The sequence below is a fragment of the Tasmannia lanceolata genome, unplaced genomic scaffold (genome assembly GCF_043159265.1).
Source record: "Tasmannia lanceolata isolate RefF3 unplaced genomic scaffold, GAP_Taslan_0.1 ptg000037l, whole genome shotgun sequence".
Classification (NCBI taxonomy): Eukaryota; Viridiplantae; Streptophyta; class Magnoliopsida; order Canellales; family Winteraceae; genus Tasmannia; species Tasmannia lanceolata.
In genome coordinates this window covers 56,151,701-56,174,067 of record NW_027518714.1, presented here as the reverse complement: position 1 = coordinate 56,174,067, position 22,367 = coordinate 56,151,701, and the positions used below count along the sequence as shown (strand labels likewise).

The following is a 22,367-nucleotide window of genomic DNA, read 5'->3' as shown; positions in this document are numbered from 1 at the left end:
CAAAATAAATCACAAGCAATATAATCAACGAGAACATAAAGGACGGGCCTTTAATGGAGTTTTTGAAGGTATGAGTATTTCTCTCCAAACATATGACCCAAAGAGTAGCCAGCAACACCAACGAGTAGTCAGCAACACCAACCTCCAAAGGATTTTCCCTATACTATGCCATGGCATGTGATACCAGAACTTCAGTAACTCGGATAGTCTCGGTGGAAACACCCAAGCCATCCCAAATTTCCTTAGTATGCGACTCCAAACGTCTCTGGCCACCCCGCAGTGAAGAAACAAGTTGTCAACTGACTCCCCAAGCCTCCATGCAAAGGGCACAATGGTCCACAATTAGAACCTTATGATTTCTCAAGTGGTCAATCATTAGGATCTTATCCTGGCTAGAGGTGCAGACTCTAGGCGATGCAGGAATGCGCCACACCTTGTACACATACGAAATAGAGGAACTAGGGGCAAGATTGCGGTAGAAGGATTTGACATTAAAGGTAGATTTTGTCTGACTTCTTCAAGTAGACATAATCCAACAAACCCAAGAACAAAGGCTCCCGGGTTTAACTCTTTCAAAAAACTGCCTTCTGAAGTTGACCTTCCAAGATTGCTACCCTTCAATCCACTCCACACAATCTTGGACCAGCACAAATTTATCGCCCGCCACTCCGCACAGATTAGGAAATCTATCCATTAGGGAGTCCCCACGCACCACATCCTTCCAGAATCTGATATTATCCTATTTATATCCATGAGGGAGTCCCCACGCACCACTTTGTGTCTAATCCATTCTTGGAAAGAGTGCTTCTATCTCAAGATATCACGTCAAACCGTCAACCCACTGCCTACCAGGTATATACTCTTTTTTCCAACCTCTCTATGATAGGATCCCACATTCTCTTCTTATGTCTGCCTTCACAAAGAGGAAGCCCCAAGTAGGTGGTTGGAAATTGCTCCACCGAGCACCCCAAGCATAACTGGTAGCCTACATTTCTACTCCTCAAGATGAATGCCAAACAATTTAGATTTTCAAAGAATGGATCTCTGGCCTGTCACAGCTTCATAACATCTCAAAAAAACTTTTAACTTCAACACTTTTGCTTCTCCCGCTGCACTAAAAATCAGAACATCATCAGCAAACTGTAGATAAGAGATCCCCACCCCCCCTTCTCGATAAGGCCACGACTTCTGCACTTATACGTTTTTAGCTTTTAACTTCAACACTTTTTTATTTATTATTTACTATTTTTATGTTAAATTTATTTTATTTTATTTTTGAATGGTAATAGAATTTATTTTTTATTTTTTATCGGTAAGCTGGTGTTAGGCGGACCCCTACCAGAATTCATTAAAGAATGGTAGCGGAATTCATTACAGAAAAGGGTAAGATTGAGAAAATCCACCCATAAAGTACAGAATTTATTTTAGCTTTTATTTTCATTTTATTTAACAAAGGCTTTAAATTGTAATGGGGCTAGAACTACATGTCTTTAGCATGACTGTTGTATGTATCAGTCTATTATGCCCTTTTTTAGCGATTTTTTGCATTTTTTATGATTCTAATTTGTAACAATTATCTCATTTCTAAATTTAATATTTTACAAATATTGACCTAGATCCATGTATGTAGGCTTGTCGTTGTTTGTTTCACTATTTACTTTAGTTTTTATTGTGGCGCAGGTTAATACTTTTGCATTTATGCTGTCATTTACCTATTTTATTATTTATTTACTTATTTTTTGTTAAAAAATGATTCTACACTCTTGGTTCAATTAGTAGCAAAAAGCGTAGACAGAGAAGTAAACAAATAGACAATCGATGCGCTCGTCAATATAAATGTAATAAAAATGTTAAAATTATCAAATCATAATATCAAAAATCATTAAAAATAAAAGTAAACACAAAAACATGGTTGAAAAATTGTCTATCGTACTCTTTCTGGGTGTTGCTTCTAGGACTACGAGAATAGGTATCACCCAATTCACTGGTGTACTGAAAAAACAATTGTTATACACCGAGCGATAATGATACTTTGAACTTTGGACAAGCCTTCAAAAAGACCACCTTCCTTTTCATTAATCCATACTGCCTAGGCTTTACAGTACTAAAAATAAAGGGACAATTGCGAACAATACAAATCTCCGTCGCAGTGACTACAAGCGAAAGGGCCATTCCTATATTAGTAGAGAGATCTAGAGATAAACAGAAAATGAGCAAACTTAATCATACTAACTATAGAAGGAAGAACCAATAGTTTTTAGGCACATGAGGTGCAATGGTGCTAAGACACCAAGATAGACCAATTACCCTATCACCATCAATCTTAGAAGTAAGGAACACAAACACAATGTGTAATCATGCATGAAAGGATGGATACCATAAAATGTTGGCATAAGCTCTTCAAATAGCCACCTATGAGAAAAGATAGATAAAACTAAACTCAAAGATGAACTTTAAGTGTAATCAGGAGAGCATGGATGGATATCACAAAATACCAAATAAGTGACGTCAATGCATTACGAATGCAGATTTCATAGTTAAAAGATTAATTAATGGATTGTTCTAGATGGGAAGTGAAATCAACCATATGGTAATTCCATTGCATTAAGGATTCAAGATCACACATCCGAAAAAGATAACATCTCATAGTTAAAAGATTAATAGATTGTTCTTGAAGGTAAGTGAAATCAGCCATATAGTAATTCTATCGCATCAAAGATTCAAGATCACGCATCCGCTCATTGTGTATCCATACTACATTGTACCAAAAAACAGCAACCTACCCCTGGATCAATCCCAACTAAATTCCAATTACCTACGCCTGGATCAATCTCAACAAAATTCTTATAATATCATTAACCTAACCTCTCTCGCAACATAACCATGTAACCAACTCAAGCATCTTCATCCTCATCATCATCATGATCATCATTGCCATCCAAATCATTAACAAGATAAGCTCCAGGTTGAACCGCCCTCCGCCGAGTTGTCAAGATCAATTTCAGCCAGTGGATCATCAAAAAAGTTGCTTTCGTCCTCATCAACCCCAACATTCCCCTCATCATCATCCTCACTACTGCTTTCTTCCGCCATTGATTTCCCCTTCCCTTTCTTTCTTCCACCTTCAATTTCCCCTTCCCCTTGTTATCTTCTTCCGTAAGGATTCTCAAATCCTACTCAGTTTTTATCAAATCAAAGAGCTATAGATCAACAAAAGAACACAGATCAATGCAGACCTAGAAAATTGAAAAGGTAAAGCACATTGAAAGAGAATAGGAGAGAGTTACCCTCTCCATATGATAATCTCACGTAATCGGTTATCATGTACAGGTAGAAATTATGTGAGACAGATACAAAATAGAAAAGAAAATTGAAAAATAATCTCACGTAATTGGTTATCATGTACAGGTAGAAATTACGTGAGAGAGATCCAAAACAGAAAAGAAAATTGAAAAAGTAAAGCAAATTGAGAGAGTTACCCTGTCCAACATGTTTCAGTCCGAGGTCTTGCTCAAGCTGAATAGCTAGAGCAAATGATTTGTGAGCTCTTCCGGTAAGGGATTCTCGGAGTTTTTTTTTTTTTTTTTAAAGGTGAAGGGGATCCCTTTCAAGTTTCAATCGATATTCATGGCTGACAACCCATAACGCCTTTGCTATTTTTGGGGAAAAAATCAGATCTAGGAATATTTCCAATTTCTTCCACAAACCAGCAAGATTCGATCACCAGTCAGTTCAATGTGAGGTTTATAACTATCTTCTCTCTCTTTTTTGATATTTTTTTTACTGATATTGGCATCCTTACTGTAACTTTGAACTTTGAACTTTCTGGCTGAAAGGGGTGCCAAGATCGAATAAGGGAGTGCGAATATGAGTTTTCTGTGAGTATGTACTTTAGGGGTTAGGGCTGAAAGAACTAGATGTATCGTGCGTCAACAGAAATGTCAGAGTGGCAAAAAGAATATGATTTTGCCCAAACGCGCTCGACTCTAAGTAGAGAGGCGTCTGTAACTGATTTTGCCTGCAAAAGAATATCGGGACGATCGTGTAAATCTTCTGTCATATAACTAATTGGTTAGAATTTCTTTAACCCAACCCTATCTTCAGCTTCTTTAAATACCATACCCCATCTTATTTCTCAAAAACTTAGAGTTCACAGTTTGAGCAAGACCTCGGACTGAAACATGTTGGACAGGGCAACTCTCTCCATTTGCTTTACTTTTTCAATTTTCTTTTTTGTTTTAGATCTCTCTCACGTAATTTCTACCTGAACATGATAACCGATTACGTGAGACTATCATATGCTTTTTCAATTTTCTTTTCTGTTTTGGATCTCTCTCACGTAATTTCTACCTGTACATGATAACCGATTACTTGAGATTATCATATGGAGAGGGTAACTCTCTCCTATTCTCTTCAATTTGCTTTACTTTTTCAATTTTCTAGGTCTGCGTTGATCTGTGTTCTTTTGTTGATCTATAGCTCTTTGATTTGAAAAAAACTGAGTAGGATTTGAGAATCCTTAAGTTTTTCCTTAATTCATTTTTTGGATCCTTCTACTGTAATTTCATGCCTGCAACCATCAGATTTCTGTTTCTTTTGCTGTATAAATTGAATAGCTAGAGCAAAATGATTTGTGAGCTCTTCCGGTAAAGGATTGTCCGAGTTTTATGGTGTCATTTACCTATTTTATTATTTATTTACTTATTTTTTGTTAAAAAATTATTCTACACTCTTGGTTCAATTAGTAGCAAAAAGCGTAGACGGACAAGTAAACAAATAGACAATTGATGCGCTCGTCAATATAAATGTAATAAAGAAGTTAAAATTATCAAATCATAATATCAAAAATAATTAAAAATAAAAGTAAACACAAAAACATGGTTGAAAAATTGTCTATCGTACTCTTTCTGGGTGTTGCTTCTAGGACTACGAGAATAGGTATCACCCAATTCACTGGTGTAGTGAAAAAACAATTGATATACACCGATCGATAACGATACTTTGAACTTTGGACAAGCCTTCAAAAAGACCACCTTCCTTTTCATTAATCCATACTGCCTAGGCTGTACAGTACTAAAAATAAAGGGACAATTGCGAACAATACAAATCTTCGTCGCAGTGACTACAAGCGAAAGGGCCATTCCTATATTAGTAGAGAGATCTAGAGATAAACAGAAAATGAGCAAACTTAATCATACTAACTATAGAAGGAAGAACCAATAGTTTTCAGGCACATGAGGTGTCAACGGTGCTAAGACACCAAAATAGACCAATTACCCTATTAGCATCAATCTTAGAAGTAAGGAACACAAACACAATGTGTAATCCTGCATGAAAGGATGGATACCATAAAATGTTGGCATAAGCTCTTCAAATAGCCACCTATGAGGCAAGATAGATAAAACTAAACTCAAAGATGAACTTCTAGTGTAATCAGGAGCGCATGGATGGATATCACAAAATATCAAATAAGTGAGGTCAATGCATTACGAATACAGATTTCATAGTTAAAAGATTAATTAATGGATTGTTCTAGATGGGAAGTGAAATCAACCATATGGTAATTCCATTGCATCAAGGATTCAGGATCACACATCCGAAAAAGATAACATCTCATAGTTAAAAGATTAATAGATTGTTCTTGATGGTAAGTGAGATCAGCCATATAGTAATTCTAACACATCAAGGATTCAAGATGACGCATCCGCTCATTGTGTATCAATACTACATTGTACCAAAAAACAGTAACCTTCCCCTGGATCAATCCCTACTAAATTCTTATAATATCATTAACCTAATAACATCGAATTTCCTTACCTCTCTCGCAACATAACCATGTAACCAACTCAAGCATCCTCATCCTCATCATCATCATCATCGTTGTCATTGTCAACCAAATCATTAACAAGATAAGCTCCAGGTTGAACCGCCCTCCGCCGAGTCCTAACAGGAAGAATGTTATCAAGATCAATTTCAGCCAGCGGATCATCGGAAAAGTCACTTTCGTCCTCATCAACCCCAACATTCCCCTCATCGTCCTCCTCGCTACTACTTTCTTCCACCATTGATTTCCCCTTCCCCTTCTTATCTTCCACCTTCAATTTCCCCTTCCCCTTATTATCTTCTTCCTTCATTATCCCTTTCCCCTTATCAACTTTTCCGTTAGTCTCCATTCCTTCTCCCTCCCCCTCTTCTTCTTCTTCTTCCTCATCATCTTCTTCCTCGTATTCTTCTTCTCCCTCCTCTTCTTCTTCTTCGTTGTTTTCTTGGAGATTTTGTTCGGGAATGGGAAGGGGTTTTGGTTTTTCTTCAGAGATATCGAGTTTTTTGGGATTGCGATCGTCGTCTAAGGGTTCGAGATCGGGTTTTCGTTTCTGGGGAAGAGGAGTGGGTAGATCTACAAGTTTTGATTCGTTGATTTCAGACATGGGGTTTGGTGGGATAGAGAGGGAGAAAGAGGAGGGAGAGAGTTAGGGTTTTGGGGATAGAGAGAGAGAGAGAGTGTGTGTGAAGGGATTTTTTGAGTTCATTACCTAATTGGATAGTGGGAGTGAGCCCGTACATTTTGGTTTATATGGACCGTTCATCGCCATATGTACAAGCAACAATTCACGTTCAACTATCAAACAATCTAATACGGTCCTGATTAATAGAACCGATGAAAGATTGGATCGGACCTTGAAATGGCTGGTTCGGGTTGAATCGAAAAGAGGGCTTTCGGTAGAGATTGAGCACTAATAAGCAGAATTTCAATGGATTCTATAGATAGGGGCCCTATTAAGAAACAAATGGACAGAGTACTGTGACTAATTCAAAAATGCAATGTCCGTTTTGATCCATCTCTGGGTGGAAAATGATCTGCACCGCTTATCTTGGATATTGATCAAACAATCTCGACTTTCCTAAGGCGCACGCGTGTATATGCAATCAAGGCCATTGATATTGTACAACATTGTGGGGGTGATCCAGGTGGAATTGGTCCCATCAGGAACTGACACACTGTGCATGAGATAAGGGGCTACAAAAATCAACGGCTCCGATTAAGCTGTTCTCTATGGACGGATCCGAACACATGCACGAGGCAGAAGTGGGGCCCAATAACAGTCCCCCTTTCTTTTGTCATTTTCCTTCAAATTAATATGTCTTGAATGTGGATTACTAAGTATCGTGAGGTCCGTGAAATGACAAACTTTACTATGGGGCTCACTGAGGGCCCATTTGGATACCTCATATTTTGTATTTGGATTTGGAGCTGAGTTTTGAATACAAATTCAATAGATCTGCCAGCTCATGTTGAGGGAGACAGAGAGAAGGGCGTAGTTCCTAGTTCCTACTGGAGGGGAGAGAGATTGAGGAGCAAAGAGGGTGAAGGTAACTGTCACATTTAGGGGTGCAAGTTTGGCCCTATCAGCCCTGCCCTGCCCTGAGCCCGAACAAGGTCAGGGCTGGATTTTCCAACCCTGAGAGCGGGTCAGGGTTCATTTTTTTAGACCCTGACTCAGGTCGGGTCAGGTTCTGGATTAATGCCTCGGGTACCCTGACCCGGCCCGACCCTAAGTTTTCTATTATAGAATTGAACCATCTGTGCATGTTTCTTTTGCTACTGTTTTCTATTATCTTGGATTGATGTTTCTTTAGATTATTATTATTAATTGTCTCTGTTGCCCGTCATGTTGTTGAATTCATATTGTCTTATTTTGTTCCCTTTCTCTGTTTATTGATCATTTTGTTCTATATGATATATGATAGGTGGTTGCTTTATTTTTGGCACTCTTAACAGGTATTTGCACTAGGGTCAATTAGGACCGGGCCGGCCCAGCCTTGCCCAATTAGGGCCAATCAGGGCGGGCCAGGGCCAATCAGGGCGGGCCAGGGCCAATCAGGGCGGGCCAGGGCCAGCACTGAGCCCTGTAGGGCGGGCAATGGGTTGAGGTTTTTCGGCCCTAACTCAAGGTCAGGGCCGAGATAATGGGATCCAGGGTTGGGCTAGGGTTTTGAAAAACCCGACCCTGTTGCAGCCCTAATCACATCTGTGGATTTCCAATTACTTAGAAAGAAATTGTCAATCGCTGATTTGAAAATCCAAGGATTTGATTCGGAGCCAAATCACAACACAAAAAGGGCTGCAAATGTGAGAAATCCAAATCAAAATCTTCTCGGCATCCAAACGGGCCCTAAATCTATTTGGTTCAGTTTCTTTCTAAGTAAAATGGGCCAAAAGAGTAATACTAGGGAAACCGAGAGTGTCACCAAAAAGGGGACCCAAGAAATTGGTTCTCGCCACAATATCACAAGTGACGTGTGCTAGCCCTTCGATTTAGGAAAATCAACAAAAGCAGAACTTTTTGTGTACGCATGTCACATTCTCATCGCAGGTCCCTTGATCGGTGGTACTCTCTGTCTCCATATCATTTTCCCAATGGAAAATAGTCAACAATGGAAATTTATGACCTAAAAATTGCAACAATTTTGATAAAGTTCAAAAATGTTTGTTAAATTTTGTGAAAAAAATTATTTATCAGTATAGATCGGAGGGTTAGGATCAACCTATGGAAATGATTTTTGGGGCACAACCTATTTAGGATGTGGCCCATCCAATGGACAGTTTGGATCATCCTATGGTGCGGGCCATACCGTACTTTTAATAAAGTGAAGAGTGTGATCATCAAAATACAGTAGTGCCGGTAACATTTTCCAATATCTATATCCATTTCTAATAGAAACGTCGTGAGAGGACCTATCTTCAAATAAAAAAAAAGTAGTGGAACTAATTCAAAAATACAATGTCTCTTACTGGGTGCGGAGCTAGGAATTTACATTTGGGGGGCCCGACTAATTTACACTTTGCCTTATTGGTCATTGTTGGGCTTCCGTACTAACTTTCTGTATGCACATATCAGTACTATAAAAGGGATTTTGCAAGTCATTGTAGGAGGGGGGGTGGTTTGTGGTCACCCCACGCTATATGTCCCTCGGCCCCTGGTCTCTTTTGATTCAGTTGTAAAATGATCTGCTCTGCTTATCTAGATTCTAGTGGATAATGATACAAATGATCTCGGCTTTCCAATTAAAAAATGATACGTAGGTAGTCAGTGTGGGAGTCAATGGTAATGAGGCGCTCATGTGCAATCAAGGCCATTCATATTGTAGAAGAATGTCAGGCAATTCGTACGGTCTTGGTCCCATCTGGGGCAGAAATCCAGCGCATGAGATAAGGGCCTACAAAAATCAACGGTGTAGTTTTTTCTTGGAGGAACACTAAAAGAGGCTTCATGGATTAAGTGCCTAGGATCGTCCGATTAAGGTGTTCTCAACGGCAGTCAACCGACTTATGTCACCGTTCTGGATCAAGGGATCCGATCATGTACAAGAGACAAAGGTGGGGCCAAAAAACATTGCCTTTCTTTATGTATTTTCCTTCAATTAATATGTATAGAGGGATTTGCTAGGGTCCATCGCACAGGGCATTTCATAGAACACCTATTGCATGAGAGAGCAGCCACATGGTCTCACTTTCCAACAGATTTTGTGATTATTCCTGAGGTGGCTGCTCTCTCATGCAACGGGCTTTCTGCGAAATGCCTTCTGCGATGAACCCTAGTACATCCCATATTCCCATGTGTAGAATATGGGTGAATTACCGGTGTATTATGAGGCTTAGGAAAGGAAAAATCTTACGTGGGGTTCATCTAACTCCATTTCTTTAAGGCTCCGTTCCTTACACCTGTATGTTCACTTAAAATGAACATAAAATTTGTTTTACGTCGAAAGGAAAAGAGCCTTGATGGAAATAGGAACACTTGATATCGATAGAAAAATCTAACTTAAAAAAAATTGCAATGAATTTTTATAAAGTCCAAAGATGTTTGTTAGTTTTGTGTAAAATGTTTTTTTTCTTCTTCACAGTATTCAATCATAAAATCCGCACCCACTGGCCTCTATTGCATTACATAGCATCTATCCACCTATCTATCTATCTATAATATACACTAAGCATGTTTCTTTCCATTGTCATTAGCTTTCTTTCGAAGAAATTTTTTTATTGAAAAAACTTTTCCTCCAAAATTTTGGTTCTCTCTCCTCTCTCTCTCTCTTTTCACTCTCTTTCCTAATTTCTGCATCTCATGGGGCCAATATTTAACACCGGATGTGATAGGTGGGGCCCATGGATTTATAACCATGCCTAGCTAGCATGGCTGGGGCCCACCATTTTACACCTCATGTTTCCATATGGTGGACCCACGGTCTCCCCTCAGACTCATGCATATAGTGGGGCCCACCATTTCACACATCAAGTTTTCATGTGGTGGACCCACCATCTCCCCCCAAACCCATGTATAGAGTGTGTCCCACCATTTACACCAAATATTATTATAGGGTGGGGCAACTAGTTTCACCTCATGTTTTTTATGGAGTGGGGCCTACCATCTTACACCCATGCATGTTATGGGCCCGGACTACTAGTACCAAATAATCCCAAAATGCCATGATCATTATGATATTGCAAAATTGCAGTATAATTGAACTATTTATGCTTGTTCCCTGGAAATCTAATTTAAGTTAATAAAACTTGTTCCAAAAATGGCTCTATCCATATCGTTGTGAAATTCACGACCTGTTTTTACGAGCAAAAAATCTGTAAATATTAAGTATTTGTATAATTTTACGAGCCATGAGTTGGAAATTGATAAAACTATTTTATACGATTTATTCTAATGATTCTTGCATTTATCACGCCGGTTATTACTTGTAATCCTTCTACATATACTTGTTATTTATTAGTTTTCATAAATTACACGTACTAGAAAAACAAAAAAATAGAGCATGGAGTAATGTAATAGGTGTACCATGTGATTAATGAGTCTCACTACGCTTGTACATGTTATCACTGTAAGGATCAATCCTAACACCCAACAATAGGTCCACACAGGGACACGTACGTGTACATGGAATTGTTCATCTGGTGGATAAATCATGTCTCAGGTGGCCTTGGCAAAGATCATCAGGCCTTTGTTATAAGAATCATAGGAGTTTTGATGAAACTAAACTAACTGTTGCTTTTCATGAAAGAGGAAATGCAGAGTCAGTTTTCCTCCTCCAGTTTCAAAATAAATGAAACCTAAGGAAACAAGAGGATCCTTCGACATTTATTAAACACCTAAGATCGTGTTTGTGCTCCTCCAGCATCAAACACTGTCACGATTCATGTTCTCTGATTAAAAGTATTGGACGAAGATGTTACGCACCAAACTCATTCGATCGAAACAGGTCTCTACTAGCTTCTACGCGTGATCAATACTTAAATACTTTTCTAAACATGAAAAGATTACTCTAAAATAAAATAAAATAACAATTATTAATAAAATAAGATAAAATAATTCTTAACTACAAGAGGAAAAAATAAGATATGCTTGCCGATCTTTCCGCTCATCCTGTAATTGCATCGGGTCACAGCAAAGAGAAGTAGCTTATAAAGCATAGTTTATTGGAATAAAGGTAAAAATATTCATTGAGAAAGCACTTACAAAGCAAAGTATTGGGGAACAAAGATAAGAATACGTCCTTTGCGTCGGGGCTTACATACTTCAACCCCTATGAATTAAGGAGGAAGTGTGCAAGAAGCGCCAATGGCAGACTGTATTGCGTGAAAGAAATGAAGGAAAATATAAAAAAATGATTATCTCTCTGCCTAAACGATCAGGTAAGCCACTGATTGGTCAATGTAGCTCGAGGCCAACCATCCCGAACTATCACATTATGACATGTGGGATTGGCCAAATAGAATTAGAGAATCTCTAAACGAATAGGGATCAGTCTGAACTTTGTGCAAGGCAAAAATAGGTGTGAAACAACCAATTACTACAAAAGCTTAAGCTGTTGAAGAAGGCGTCATTTAATATATTTTACTTTAGCACCCCCCCTCACACATGGCCCCTCTATTTTAGGGTCGGGCTATACGTTGCACGTGTGGCTCCTCTTTTGGGTTTGCCATTACATGTGGTTTTTTAATATGGAGGTGTTTTGAACCGAGGACCTTTGATGTGTATTCCAAAAGCTTGAGCTGGTAGAGAAATCTTTTATACTTCAACAGGAGAATGTAAATTACATATTGAAACTATTCTACTTTCAAACTTTGGAATAGGTAAGCCAATCTAATATGCATAACTTAAACTAAAAAAGCGTGAAATAAATTACTCATCGCTTGAAGTTTGAGCCGTGCATATTTTGTTAAAGTATAAAAGATAAATATCGCCTTTCTCCAATAGCTTAAGCTTTTGGAGTAGTTGAGTTAACATATATTATCTTTTAACTCCCTTAAACTATTTCTCCATTCTCTTGTTTAATGAATAAAGCACTTGCGAATTAAATGAATAAGACAAAAAGTAAGCCTGTGTGGCTGCTCTCTCATGCAACAGCCGCCCATGAAATGCCTTCTGTGCTGGTCCCTAGCAAATTCCTTCTTTCTGTATTTATTTCATATCCTTTAAGGCTCCAGGAAGTTAAATAAGTTTTTTCAACGTAGGACTAAAGGAATTAGGATTAGATGTAGGTTGTGGTTTTAAATCAAGCATTTAGATGTATTAATTTTTAGATAAAAGAATATCTTCTTAGGCTAAAACCGATGTCTAGGATTAAAAGCGGGATGTTGGAAGGATAGGCATCAGCCCTACACCTTACTGACCATGTTTCTAGGCTAAAAGAAAGCGTAAAATAAGAGGAAATTATGATTCAACCTTGAAGTCCTAACTTTAAATGTAGGGTTTATCTACACCCTAAATTTTATCTAACTGGTCACCATCCTCTTTTATCCATCATCGACAGAGAATTGATCGGTTGAGTATGCTTGGGATCAATCGAGTAGGTCTTAACGTCAGGGTTTCTAATGCTTTACACAGAGAATCCTAGGATTTCTATGGGCTTCTTGTTAAAGTATAAAAGATTAAATAACACCATCTTCATCACTTAAGCTTTTGGAGGATTAGTTGTCTGACAGAGAATCCTAGGAGAAGAAGTCAAAGGTAATTAGACAAGCAAGGCGCGAGAAGATTAGCGGAAGATGTAGGATGTCATTACCAAACTAGAGGGTGGAAGAGAGAGAAAAGGAGAAAAGAGAATAAGACAAAAAATTTCCCCTAATTTACCACACAAATTCCACCATTTTGGTGAAAGTGGGGAGGATATTAGAGGAGGAAACATTGCCGTCACAGAGGCAAAAAGGCAATAATGATATCTAGAAGTTGTCCGGTGTTCAAAGTGCAAAATGGCAACAAAACATGCTTTGGGAAGATCTCGTAAGATTATCTTTCGATAATCTCCCTAAAATAAGCAACCAAACAGGGCAATATAAGATTTCAGGGGGCTTCTATGACTTGGGTTTTTTAGGAAATATTTTTTTAAGTATTCGTCATAGAAACTCGGGTTGTTCTAAAATGAACGTGATTTTTAAAATTATATTCTCATTCTAAGATCTGTTTAGATTTTCAGCTCATCACATCTCGAATACTCTTTACTCATCCGCCCATTATGGTGCAACTAATGTAGTCGAGAACAAAAAAGAGGTGTATATATACAAATAAACCGACCGTAGTCCATCTTGAAAATTATAAAAAAACTCAAAGTTTTAATTATTAAATGTTTTTTTAAATTTCTCTCTTTCTTTCTTTCTTTCTTCATGTCCTTTTTTTATCTGATCCGTGGCTGTGAATGATTTTTAATTCATTTAATTTGATTATTTATTTAAAACTTTTTATTTTATTAACATTATTACCTTCATAAAAAAATACAATCATAATTAAAAATATAACTCAGGCTCTACCTTTTCAATGATCTTAACTCGATCACAATTGTCTACGCTATGGATGAGTCATGCCGAGAGACTCACTCCTTATGCAACTACTCTTTATCACTTGATTTGAAGTGACTTTCATGGCAAATATGGATCAATATTTGGTAAAAAAAAATATAAGGGATTTGCTAGACAGTTTCGTGGCTCACTTTTGCAGGAGAGAACAGCTAAGCATACTCGAATTTTTATCAGACTTTTGTCTTATTCATTTAATTCCTCCAAAGTGGCTTCGGGCAAAAATTGCCTAGCAAAAAAAAAGGGTGGCCCACTACACGAGGCTCCCGCCATTGCGGGGTCTTGGGAATGCAATACGCAGTCTTACCCTTGTTTTGCTGTTTCCATGACTTGAACATGTGACCACGAGATCACAATGGAGCAACCTTGCCTTTGAAGGCTCGCCCTCTAAAAATTGCCTAGCAAATCTCAAAATATAATTCTCATATTTGATAATAGAGATTTGCTAGGGACTTGGGCAGAATGGCATTTCGCAGATGGCTGTGGCATGAGAAAGAAGCCACATATGCCAACTTTTCAGCAGATTTTGTCTTATTCATTTCATTAATCTAAGGTGGCTGGTTTCTCATGCAATAGCATCCGCGAAATGAAAATCCCTGGTAAATCCCTTGGTAAGATTAATGAAATGAACTAACTTCGCAGAACTTATAATCCTGCGATCATAGAGAAAGCGTCAGCGGGCCCGGAGTTCGTTAGTGAGCGTGGTTGTGGGGATTGTGTCGACCAAGTTGAGTAATGGAGAAGGGGTTTGAGGTTCGGTGTCAGATATACCGATTTTACCCCTAACACATGGTAACTGAGATGGGTACCCACTACCAAGAGTGGAACGGAACAAATGGGCTCTCCTCTTTGTTTTTCCACACGGTAAAGATAACCTGTGAACAAATTGACTCTTCACACGTCAACATTCTCGTTCCCATTTCTTTGGTCCATTTTCCTTAAAATGGCAAAACTGCCCTCCCATGCCATATGGCATGTCTGGATTTGTTCGGTTACACTCTCGGTCTCCATAGCAGCGCTCATCTGGTAAATGTTCCGGAACTCCGATGTCCATCGTACATGTGAATCGACCACAGCTCCAATCTCCATCGTACATGTTAATAATCGATCGAAGCCGTTAATATGGTCGGCCACCATGGGCCCGTATCTTGTAAACATTAGGGAGAAGATTTTTTCGCCCCCATGTAGGATAATGCGCCATCCTAGCAAAGTGAATTGTGGGCAGATTTTGACGCTCTATGACGTCAAATCACGTTCAAGGGGCGCATTATCCTAACGAGGGCGAAAAAATCATTTCCCAAACATTAATGATCTTTATCTTTACGGTAACATGTCCCACTGTCCCAGTACTAATTTGGAGACACTTGTAATTATCCTTCAACAGCACGTGCCATGACCCTAATGAATTTGAAATCAAAGTCTCCCTTCAAAACGCGTTAACTTTATATTAAAGACCGAATCTTATCAGTCCGATACGCCACGTGTCGGATTGCAACTACGAAGAAAGAACCAACTGTCGGCCAATTGTACAGCAGCCTCTAGAAGCAACCGGAGTTCAACACGTCATTCCTACCGTTAACTATAACGTGCGTGGCCCTAGAAGAGCGACATCTGACTTGACGGTGCTTAGACGGCCACCGTCAGTAGAAACGGACGAAAAGTACGTCAGTCACACTGCAGGGTTTGAAAATGGGGACGTAGGTGAGAAACAAGGGGAGAGATCACGTGTCTCTTGTGACTTGTGAGGACTTTTGTCTTTGGATATTTTATTTTGGGTGACGATATTTTCACCCCTCTGCAGTGCGCATTCGCCCCTTTCTAACGTGATTTAACGTCAAAAAGCGTTAAAGTTGCCCAATGTTCACGTTATAAGGGAGCGAATGCGTACCGCAGAGGGGTGAAAATATCATCTCCCTTTATTTTTCATGCATTTGGCCCACGTTTTTTGTGCCGGTGGAGGAGCCCTGCATACAACTAACTCTCACCCAATTTTTTTTTTTTTCATAACTCTCTCCCAAATTATAATTTATGATTACTATTTTACACTAGAGAGGGCTGTCCCAGGCAAAAAGGGGTGAACATTTACACTAGAGAGGGCTGTACAAGGTCCTTATTGTTGTAAAGCCTTGCACCATATAATTTCTTCATTTATAACTAGAAAAAATCTTATTGAATAAATAATCTATGGAAAATAAATTCAAGAGTCTAGTAGGCCTGCAAAATTACTAGAAAATTAGAAAAAATTTCTTTGGAAATTTTTTTCCTTGGAAATGAGTTAACAAAGGCCCAATTTGGAATGGAGGAATTTTCTAGAAAAGTTTGGAAAGGAAAAGCATTTCTAAAATGATCACGAAAATTCTTCCTACCATCCCCTGTTTGGTTTAAGTCTCGTCAAATGACCCGTTCCTGAAATCTCTCCTTTTTATTCTTTCCACGTTTTCAAGGGGCATTTTCGTCTTTCCATTTCCACACATGCTCACCGTCACGGATAACGAGCAGAGGACATTATAGTAATTTCACTCTATCGTCTTGAATGCAACTGGTTTAATGCGTGTACTCTCTCTCCTGCCCTTGCTTTTTTGCTTGTTGTCCCATCATCACATTTTTCTCGTGCTCGCTAACCCTGATTTCCTCTCCACTTATTCTCATTTAAAATCTCCAGTTAATCTCTCTCTGTGTTATAGAGCAACAACCCTAGTTTCAGAGAATTTTATTTTCATCACAAGAATCTGAAGAAAAAAAAGAGATCAGAACAATGTCTAGAGCAACCATCGAGCTCGATTTCTTCGGAATCGAGAAACAGAACAAAGAGAAACATTCCTTTGAGAAATCTATAGATCAGAAAATAACCGTACGAGGTGATAGATCGATCTCCGCTTTCTAATTTTCATTTTTTTGTTCAGATCTATCGTTTTTCTCCCTTTCTAAACCCTAATTCTGCTGCAGGCATGCAAAACGCTATTTCGAGGATCGATCCTCAGCTTTTAAAGTCATTAATCACTACCGGAGTCTCAAACTTAGGCCTGAACAGAAAATCGCTGGAAAACAGCTTGTCGTCGAAGGAAGAAGCAGTTTTCCGGCAGAATAATCCCATTCCGATCCGTTCCGGGAATCGGATCTTAACTTCGGCCTTACCTGTCATGAATCACGTTTACAAGTACGTGATTTTCACTGATCTGAAAATTAAGAACCAGAATGTAGATCTTTACCCTTTTTGTTTTTTGAGAGTACACAGATTTTCATTTTCCTCTTTTTTTTATGTATTTGTTTGTTTGAATCAATGTTTCAGGCCAGTTGTCGAAAATCCTTTAACGATTTTCTATAACGGAACTGTTTCTGTCTTCGACGTTCCTCGAGATCAGGTTCGTTGTTTTTTTTTTCTGCCTCGATTAAGTCGAATTTCACCATTTTATCTTAATTTTTTGTTCATTTTTTGTTTTTAGGGTGAAAGAATAATAAAAATGGCGGAAAACGGAAATGTCGGAGCTCCGGCACCGGCAGACTCTTCCGGCAACGGCCGGCAATTGCTGGAGAGACTTAACGGAGTAGGTACGGGATTTTCCGTTTATGATTTTTCCAAAAACGGAAAGTATATCATGTCAGGGAATAAATCTCCGTTGAAATTTGCCTAAAATGTGTTGTTTTTTTGATGTGATGTGTAGACCTTCCTATCGCGAGAAAGCACTCGTTGCAGAGGTTTCTGTTAAAGCGCAGGGAAAGGTACAGGGTTTCTTGTACTCTTAGGCGCACGTTAGTGAAGAGGCTTAATTGATAAAGGTGATGATTTTTTAGCCCCACTGTAGGATAATGCGCCCACCTGTAACGTGATTTGACGTTAAAAAGCGTTTAGTCTGCCATGATTCACGTAAACAGTGGGGCGCATTATCCTACAGGTGGTGCGAAAAAGGGAGATGATTTTTTCGCTCCTGTAGGATTATGCGCCCACTTTTAACGTGAATTGTTAACGCTTTTTCGCGTCAAATCACGTCAATCCTGCAGCGGGGGAAAAAATCATTGCCGTTAAAAAATAATTAGTGGATAAGCACGTTTTCTTGGGCAGTTGTAACTTGTAATAACCACCCACGACTCTACTCAGCATGCGTAATTAATGTGCTTTTTTACTCATGTTTTTTTGGAATGGATATATATGTACTTGTACTCGATTATTTGGTAAGTCAAAGTATATGGTCAGATTGCCCTAATTTTAAGGGTACCTCGACTAGCTCCATTTATGAACAAGAATTAAAAAATGTAGTAGAAGATAAATGCCCTAGCCTCGTTGCAGGTAAAGTTTGAAAATATGAAGGGGGCCTCTAACCCCTTGTTTCCTAAATAAAACAAAACTCTGAATTTTGAACCCCAATTGCAACCACCCAAACTTCAATTTCTGCTAGATGGATGTTTTTTATATGCATAGGTTATTGAAAATTAGACACACATGTACACCAATCTAAATTATGATATTTCGGAGGTGGGAATGGAAGAAAGTTCCCAATATGACATTTTTAAGTTAGTTTTTTTTTTGTTTTTAATAGAAGAGTATAACTAGGGGTGCAACTCGGGTCGGGTTGGGTCGGGTTGAGGCCAACCCGAACCCGACCCGACCTGAGTTCCAACCCGACGAGGCTGAACCCGACCCAACCCGAGGAACCCTTTTTGCCAACCCGAGTTCAACCCGACTCAACCCTAGATTTTAAGCTTAAAAATAATAAAAAATTATTAAATCGGGTTGACTCGGGTCGGGTTGCCCAAGCCCTCAACCCGAACCCGACCCGATTTTTTTCCGGGTTGATCCGTCAGGTTCGGGTTGAGCCCACCCAAGTTGCACCTCTAAATATATCTTTTTTTTTTATGGGTGCCCCTAAGTATAACTTCATACATAATACGTAAAAGATTATTAAATCTATGCATAGTAAAAGCTTTGTTTGCATTTTTAATTCCTACTGTAATCATAAACTATCTCGATTAATTGGATAATCCAGAGTGCTTTTCGGAATTTTTATTGTCAAACCTATAATATTAAATCTACTATTCTCAAGTGTTATCTTCTTTTTTTGAAAGCATTATAAAAATTTGAAGGTAAAGAAGAAAGAAATTTCACAAATTGAAAAAAGAAAATGGTTTCTTAAAATATAGAAAACAACCTTTTGAAAAATACGAAATTAGTTTCAGAAAAATATAAATAGGTTTTTGAATATTTATAAATGTTTTTTCTTCAGTATTTTAGCGAAATGGTGAGAAAACTACTTTGGGTACGAATGTACGATAGTTAGGCTATGTTCGTTTTGGATTTTGAGAATTAATTTTGCGTCCATAACCCTATTAAAGTCAAAATTAAATGAAAGTTCGAGTCTAGTAATTAGTTTTTGACTCAAAATTGATTCTCAAAATCCAATACGAACATGGCCTTTTGAAACAAGAATTATAGTTTTAAATATGGTGAGGCTTAGCGATGTATTGGAAATATTTTTGATATATCTGCAGGGTGGTCCATATCAATTATACAAGACTTATTTTACTAAAAGTCTCCATATAGAACCACTCCTTCAAAAACAACCTTCAAAGGAATCCCCATTTGACAATCTCATTAAAGTGTAGCATTGGGTAGACCTCATACAATAACTGTCCTAGTTCTACCGAATCTTTTGTTTCATTTCTTCTGGAACAATCACAAACACTTTTTTTATTATGGATCTACTACCCGAAATTCAATGCGTAATCTCAGCATTCAATGTGTATTCCTGAATAATCTCATTTTTCAATTATTCAACCATTTCATTTTACCAAGTTCGACGTTAGCCAGATTAGTCAACATTTATATGTTTCGATGCAACAACAAGATGTTATTTGTAACAAGTAGTTTTGTTGGTTGGTTAATTGGTCACATTTTATTCATGAAATGGGTTGGATTGGTATTATTCTGGTTACGGCAAAAAAATTCTATTAGATCTAATGTACTTATTCGATCGAATAAGTACCTTGTGTCAGAATTGAGAAATTCTATGGCTCAAATCTTTAGTATTCTCTTATTTATCATCTGTGTCTACTATTTAGGTAGAATACCGTCGCCTATTGTCACTAAGAAACTGAAAGAAACTTCAGAAACGGAAGAAAGGGGGGAAAGTGAGGAAGAAACAGATGTAGAAATAGAAACAACTTCCGAGAGGAAGGGGACTGAAGGAACAAGAGGGATCCACCGAAGAAGACCCTTCCTTTTGTTCGGAAGAAAAGGAGGATCCATTAATCATACCTTTTATTTTAAAATATAAAATTAAAGCAATAATAAATGCACTAGTTGAGATGGTCCAATGGGGGCATCCTTGAAGCTGTTTTTTCACAAGGGTGCACTTTAGTTTAACATTCCTCAAATTTAATAAGCTTCTACCAAAAAAGGAAAGCACGTGGGTTGGACCACTTTGGTTCTCGTGTTCAAACATATCTCCCATTAAACTAAGAGCATGTACGTCCAACACCCAACCTTACTTTATTGTAAAACTATAACGAGGATATGATACAGAGGATATTTTACTAACAGCAGCCCTCGTTTGAATTGTTGCAGGTTGAGTGCCCACGCCCCCTACTCGAGTGGGGCACATCCACAGGAGGACAAGAAGAAGTTCATGGAGTCCATCGAAGCATAGTGGGCCATTCATGGAGTCCGTAAAGGGGGCATTGTGGGCCTTCCTCTCTAGCTAATGGTGTTTAGCTAGCTAACTTTAGTTCTATTTTTTTTAGACAACAAGACTAGCTTTTCCTTAAGTTGTCATTGTCTTTAATTGGAAGATTATTGTTATTACATTATTTTACAGAGTATTGTATATCCTTGTTCATACACGAAAATTGGGTTCTGTGTTGATTCCGATATGTGGAGTCACATTAATTCCCGGGCTCCCCTACCATAGGTGTGGACCCTCATTAGCTCTTTTATTGCGTGTTTCCTCCTGCATCAGTTTGCCTTTCAAAATGTTCAATGGTCCTCTAAAGATAGGGGTGAAACTCGGATCGGGTCGGGTTGAGGACAACCCTAACCCAACCCGAGCCTTGGGTTGAGATGGTCAACCCTAATCCAACCCACCTCCAAATCAGGTAGGGTTGACTCGGGTTGTGTGCGGGTTGAGTCAAGTTGGGTTCGGCTTCAAGATAATACAAGAAAAAAAACACAATCCTAAGAAAATCATGATAAGATTTGAGGACGGAGGTCGGGTTGCCAAAGCCTCAACCCTAACCCAGGCCGAAATTAAATTGGATTGGCTTTTCCAACCCTAACCAACCCAACCCAACCCTAGAAAATGCCAACCCAACCTGAGCAAAAATCGAGTTGAACCCATCGGGTTCGAGTTGAGCCCGACCTAAGTTGCACCCCTATCTAAAGATAAAGGTTCCCAAAGCTGAGAACATTAGGTTCCATGAATTAACGGTATTTATAATTTACATACATTTTCTGGCTTGGGTTCCCAAACCCTTCGACCATTGTGTGGACAAAACTATGACTTATTTTGGTTTCCTAGCTAGAATATTGAAATTTCCAACATTGTGAGAAAGTTCAACATGCTAAAATATTCTTCTAAAATTGTTTGGATTTAAGCCAACCATCCTTCATTCGAAAGAAGAGTTTCAAGGCCTCCACATAATCATTCTCAGATACCCCAAATACCTTCAAGTCCAACAAACCATGTCCTTACCCGAACAACCATCAACTAGAGCAGTTCCCACCAATGCATCCAAATTGTGGTCAAGCTTACAAATGCAGGCATGGATATGGTGGCCAAACTCTACAAACCCAATACTCACACACAGCTTAAAAATCGTCATGAACAAGAATGTATTAAGTTCGTGGCCTTCTCTATGATGTGAAGCCTGAGGAAAAGTTCAATTGCATCAATGAGTTCATTACATTGAGCCTAACACTGAATTAAGGTGTATAATGAAACGGTGTTCCTCACAAACATTTCATCGAATGCTGGAGGGCATCTAGTAAATAATTTAATTTCACATAAATGTTAAGAAGAATAATCCATTCAAGCAGATCCAAGAAACCACCACTTTAAAGGACATGTCATTGAAAACCATTGCCATCGAAAACCACAGGCGGCCTCCGGAACCCAATAGAGAGAAACGGTATACGGAAGTCCATTCTAATAAAATAAGAATAAATTTAATAATGCATAGAAAATTCAAATAAAAAATTCCTAAAATCACAGTAGTCTTGTTCTGAGATCACATGATCCAACCTTATCTTTCTATAATTTAAGCCTACTCTAAATTTGTAACTAAATTTAGAGTAGGAATTTTGTATTTGATTTTAGGAATTCAAATAAAAAATTCCTAAAATCACAGTAAAACTCCCACCCATGAAATCTGTTTTGAAAAAAAATATATAAAAAAACCAAATTAAATAGAGGGAAATAAAACTATAAAAACCCTAATATCCAGAGAGCTGAAAATTAGGGGTGAGCATTATTCGGTTATAACCGAACCGACGGTTTTTTTCCATTTCGGTTAGTTT

At 38.4% G+C, this 22,367-nt stretch overlaps 2 protein-coding genes across 2 annotated transcripts; one reads left to right on the top strand and one right to left on the bottom strand.

Annotated features, from left to right (window-relative positions):
• Nucleotides 1-5,595: 5,595 nt before the first annotated feature.
• On the bottom strand, nt 5,596-6,560 carry LOC143862274 (uncharacterized). The gene has a single exon (XM_077373284.1). It carries the CDS (start codon nt 6,426-6,428, stop codon nt 5,847-5,849), a length of 582 nt encoding a protein of 193 aa, XP_077229399.1. The 5' UTR covers nt 6,429-6,560; the 3' UTR covers nt 5,596-5,846.
• Nucleotides 6,561-16,436: 9,876 nt separating this feature from the next.
• LOC143862086 (protein TIFY 9-like) lies at nt 16,437-20,679 on the top strand. The gene is made up of 6 exons (XM_077373085.1): nt 16,437-16,719; nt 16,808-17,018; nt 17,151-17,223; nt 17,305-17,410; nt 17,524-17,581; nt 20,421-20,679. The coding sequence occupies exons 1-6, from the start codon at nt 16,617-16,619 to the stop codon at nt 20,500-20,502; spliced, it is 633 nt and encodes a 210-aa protein (XP_077229200.1). The 5' UTR covers nt 16,437-16,616; the 3' UTR covers nt 20,503-20,679.
• The last annotated feature ends 1,688 nt before the right edge of the window (nt 20,680-22,367 follow it).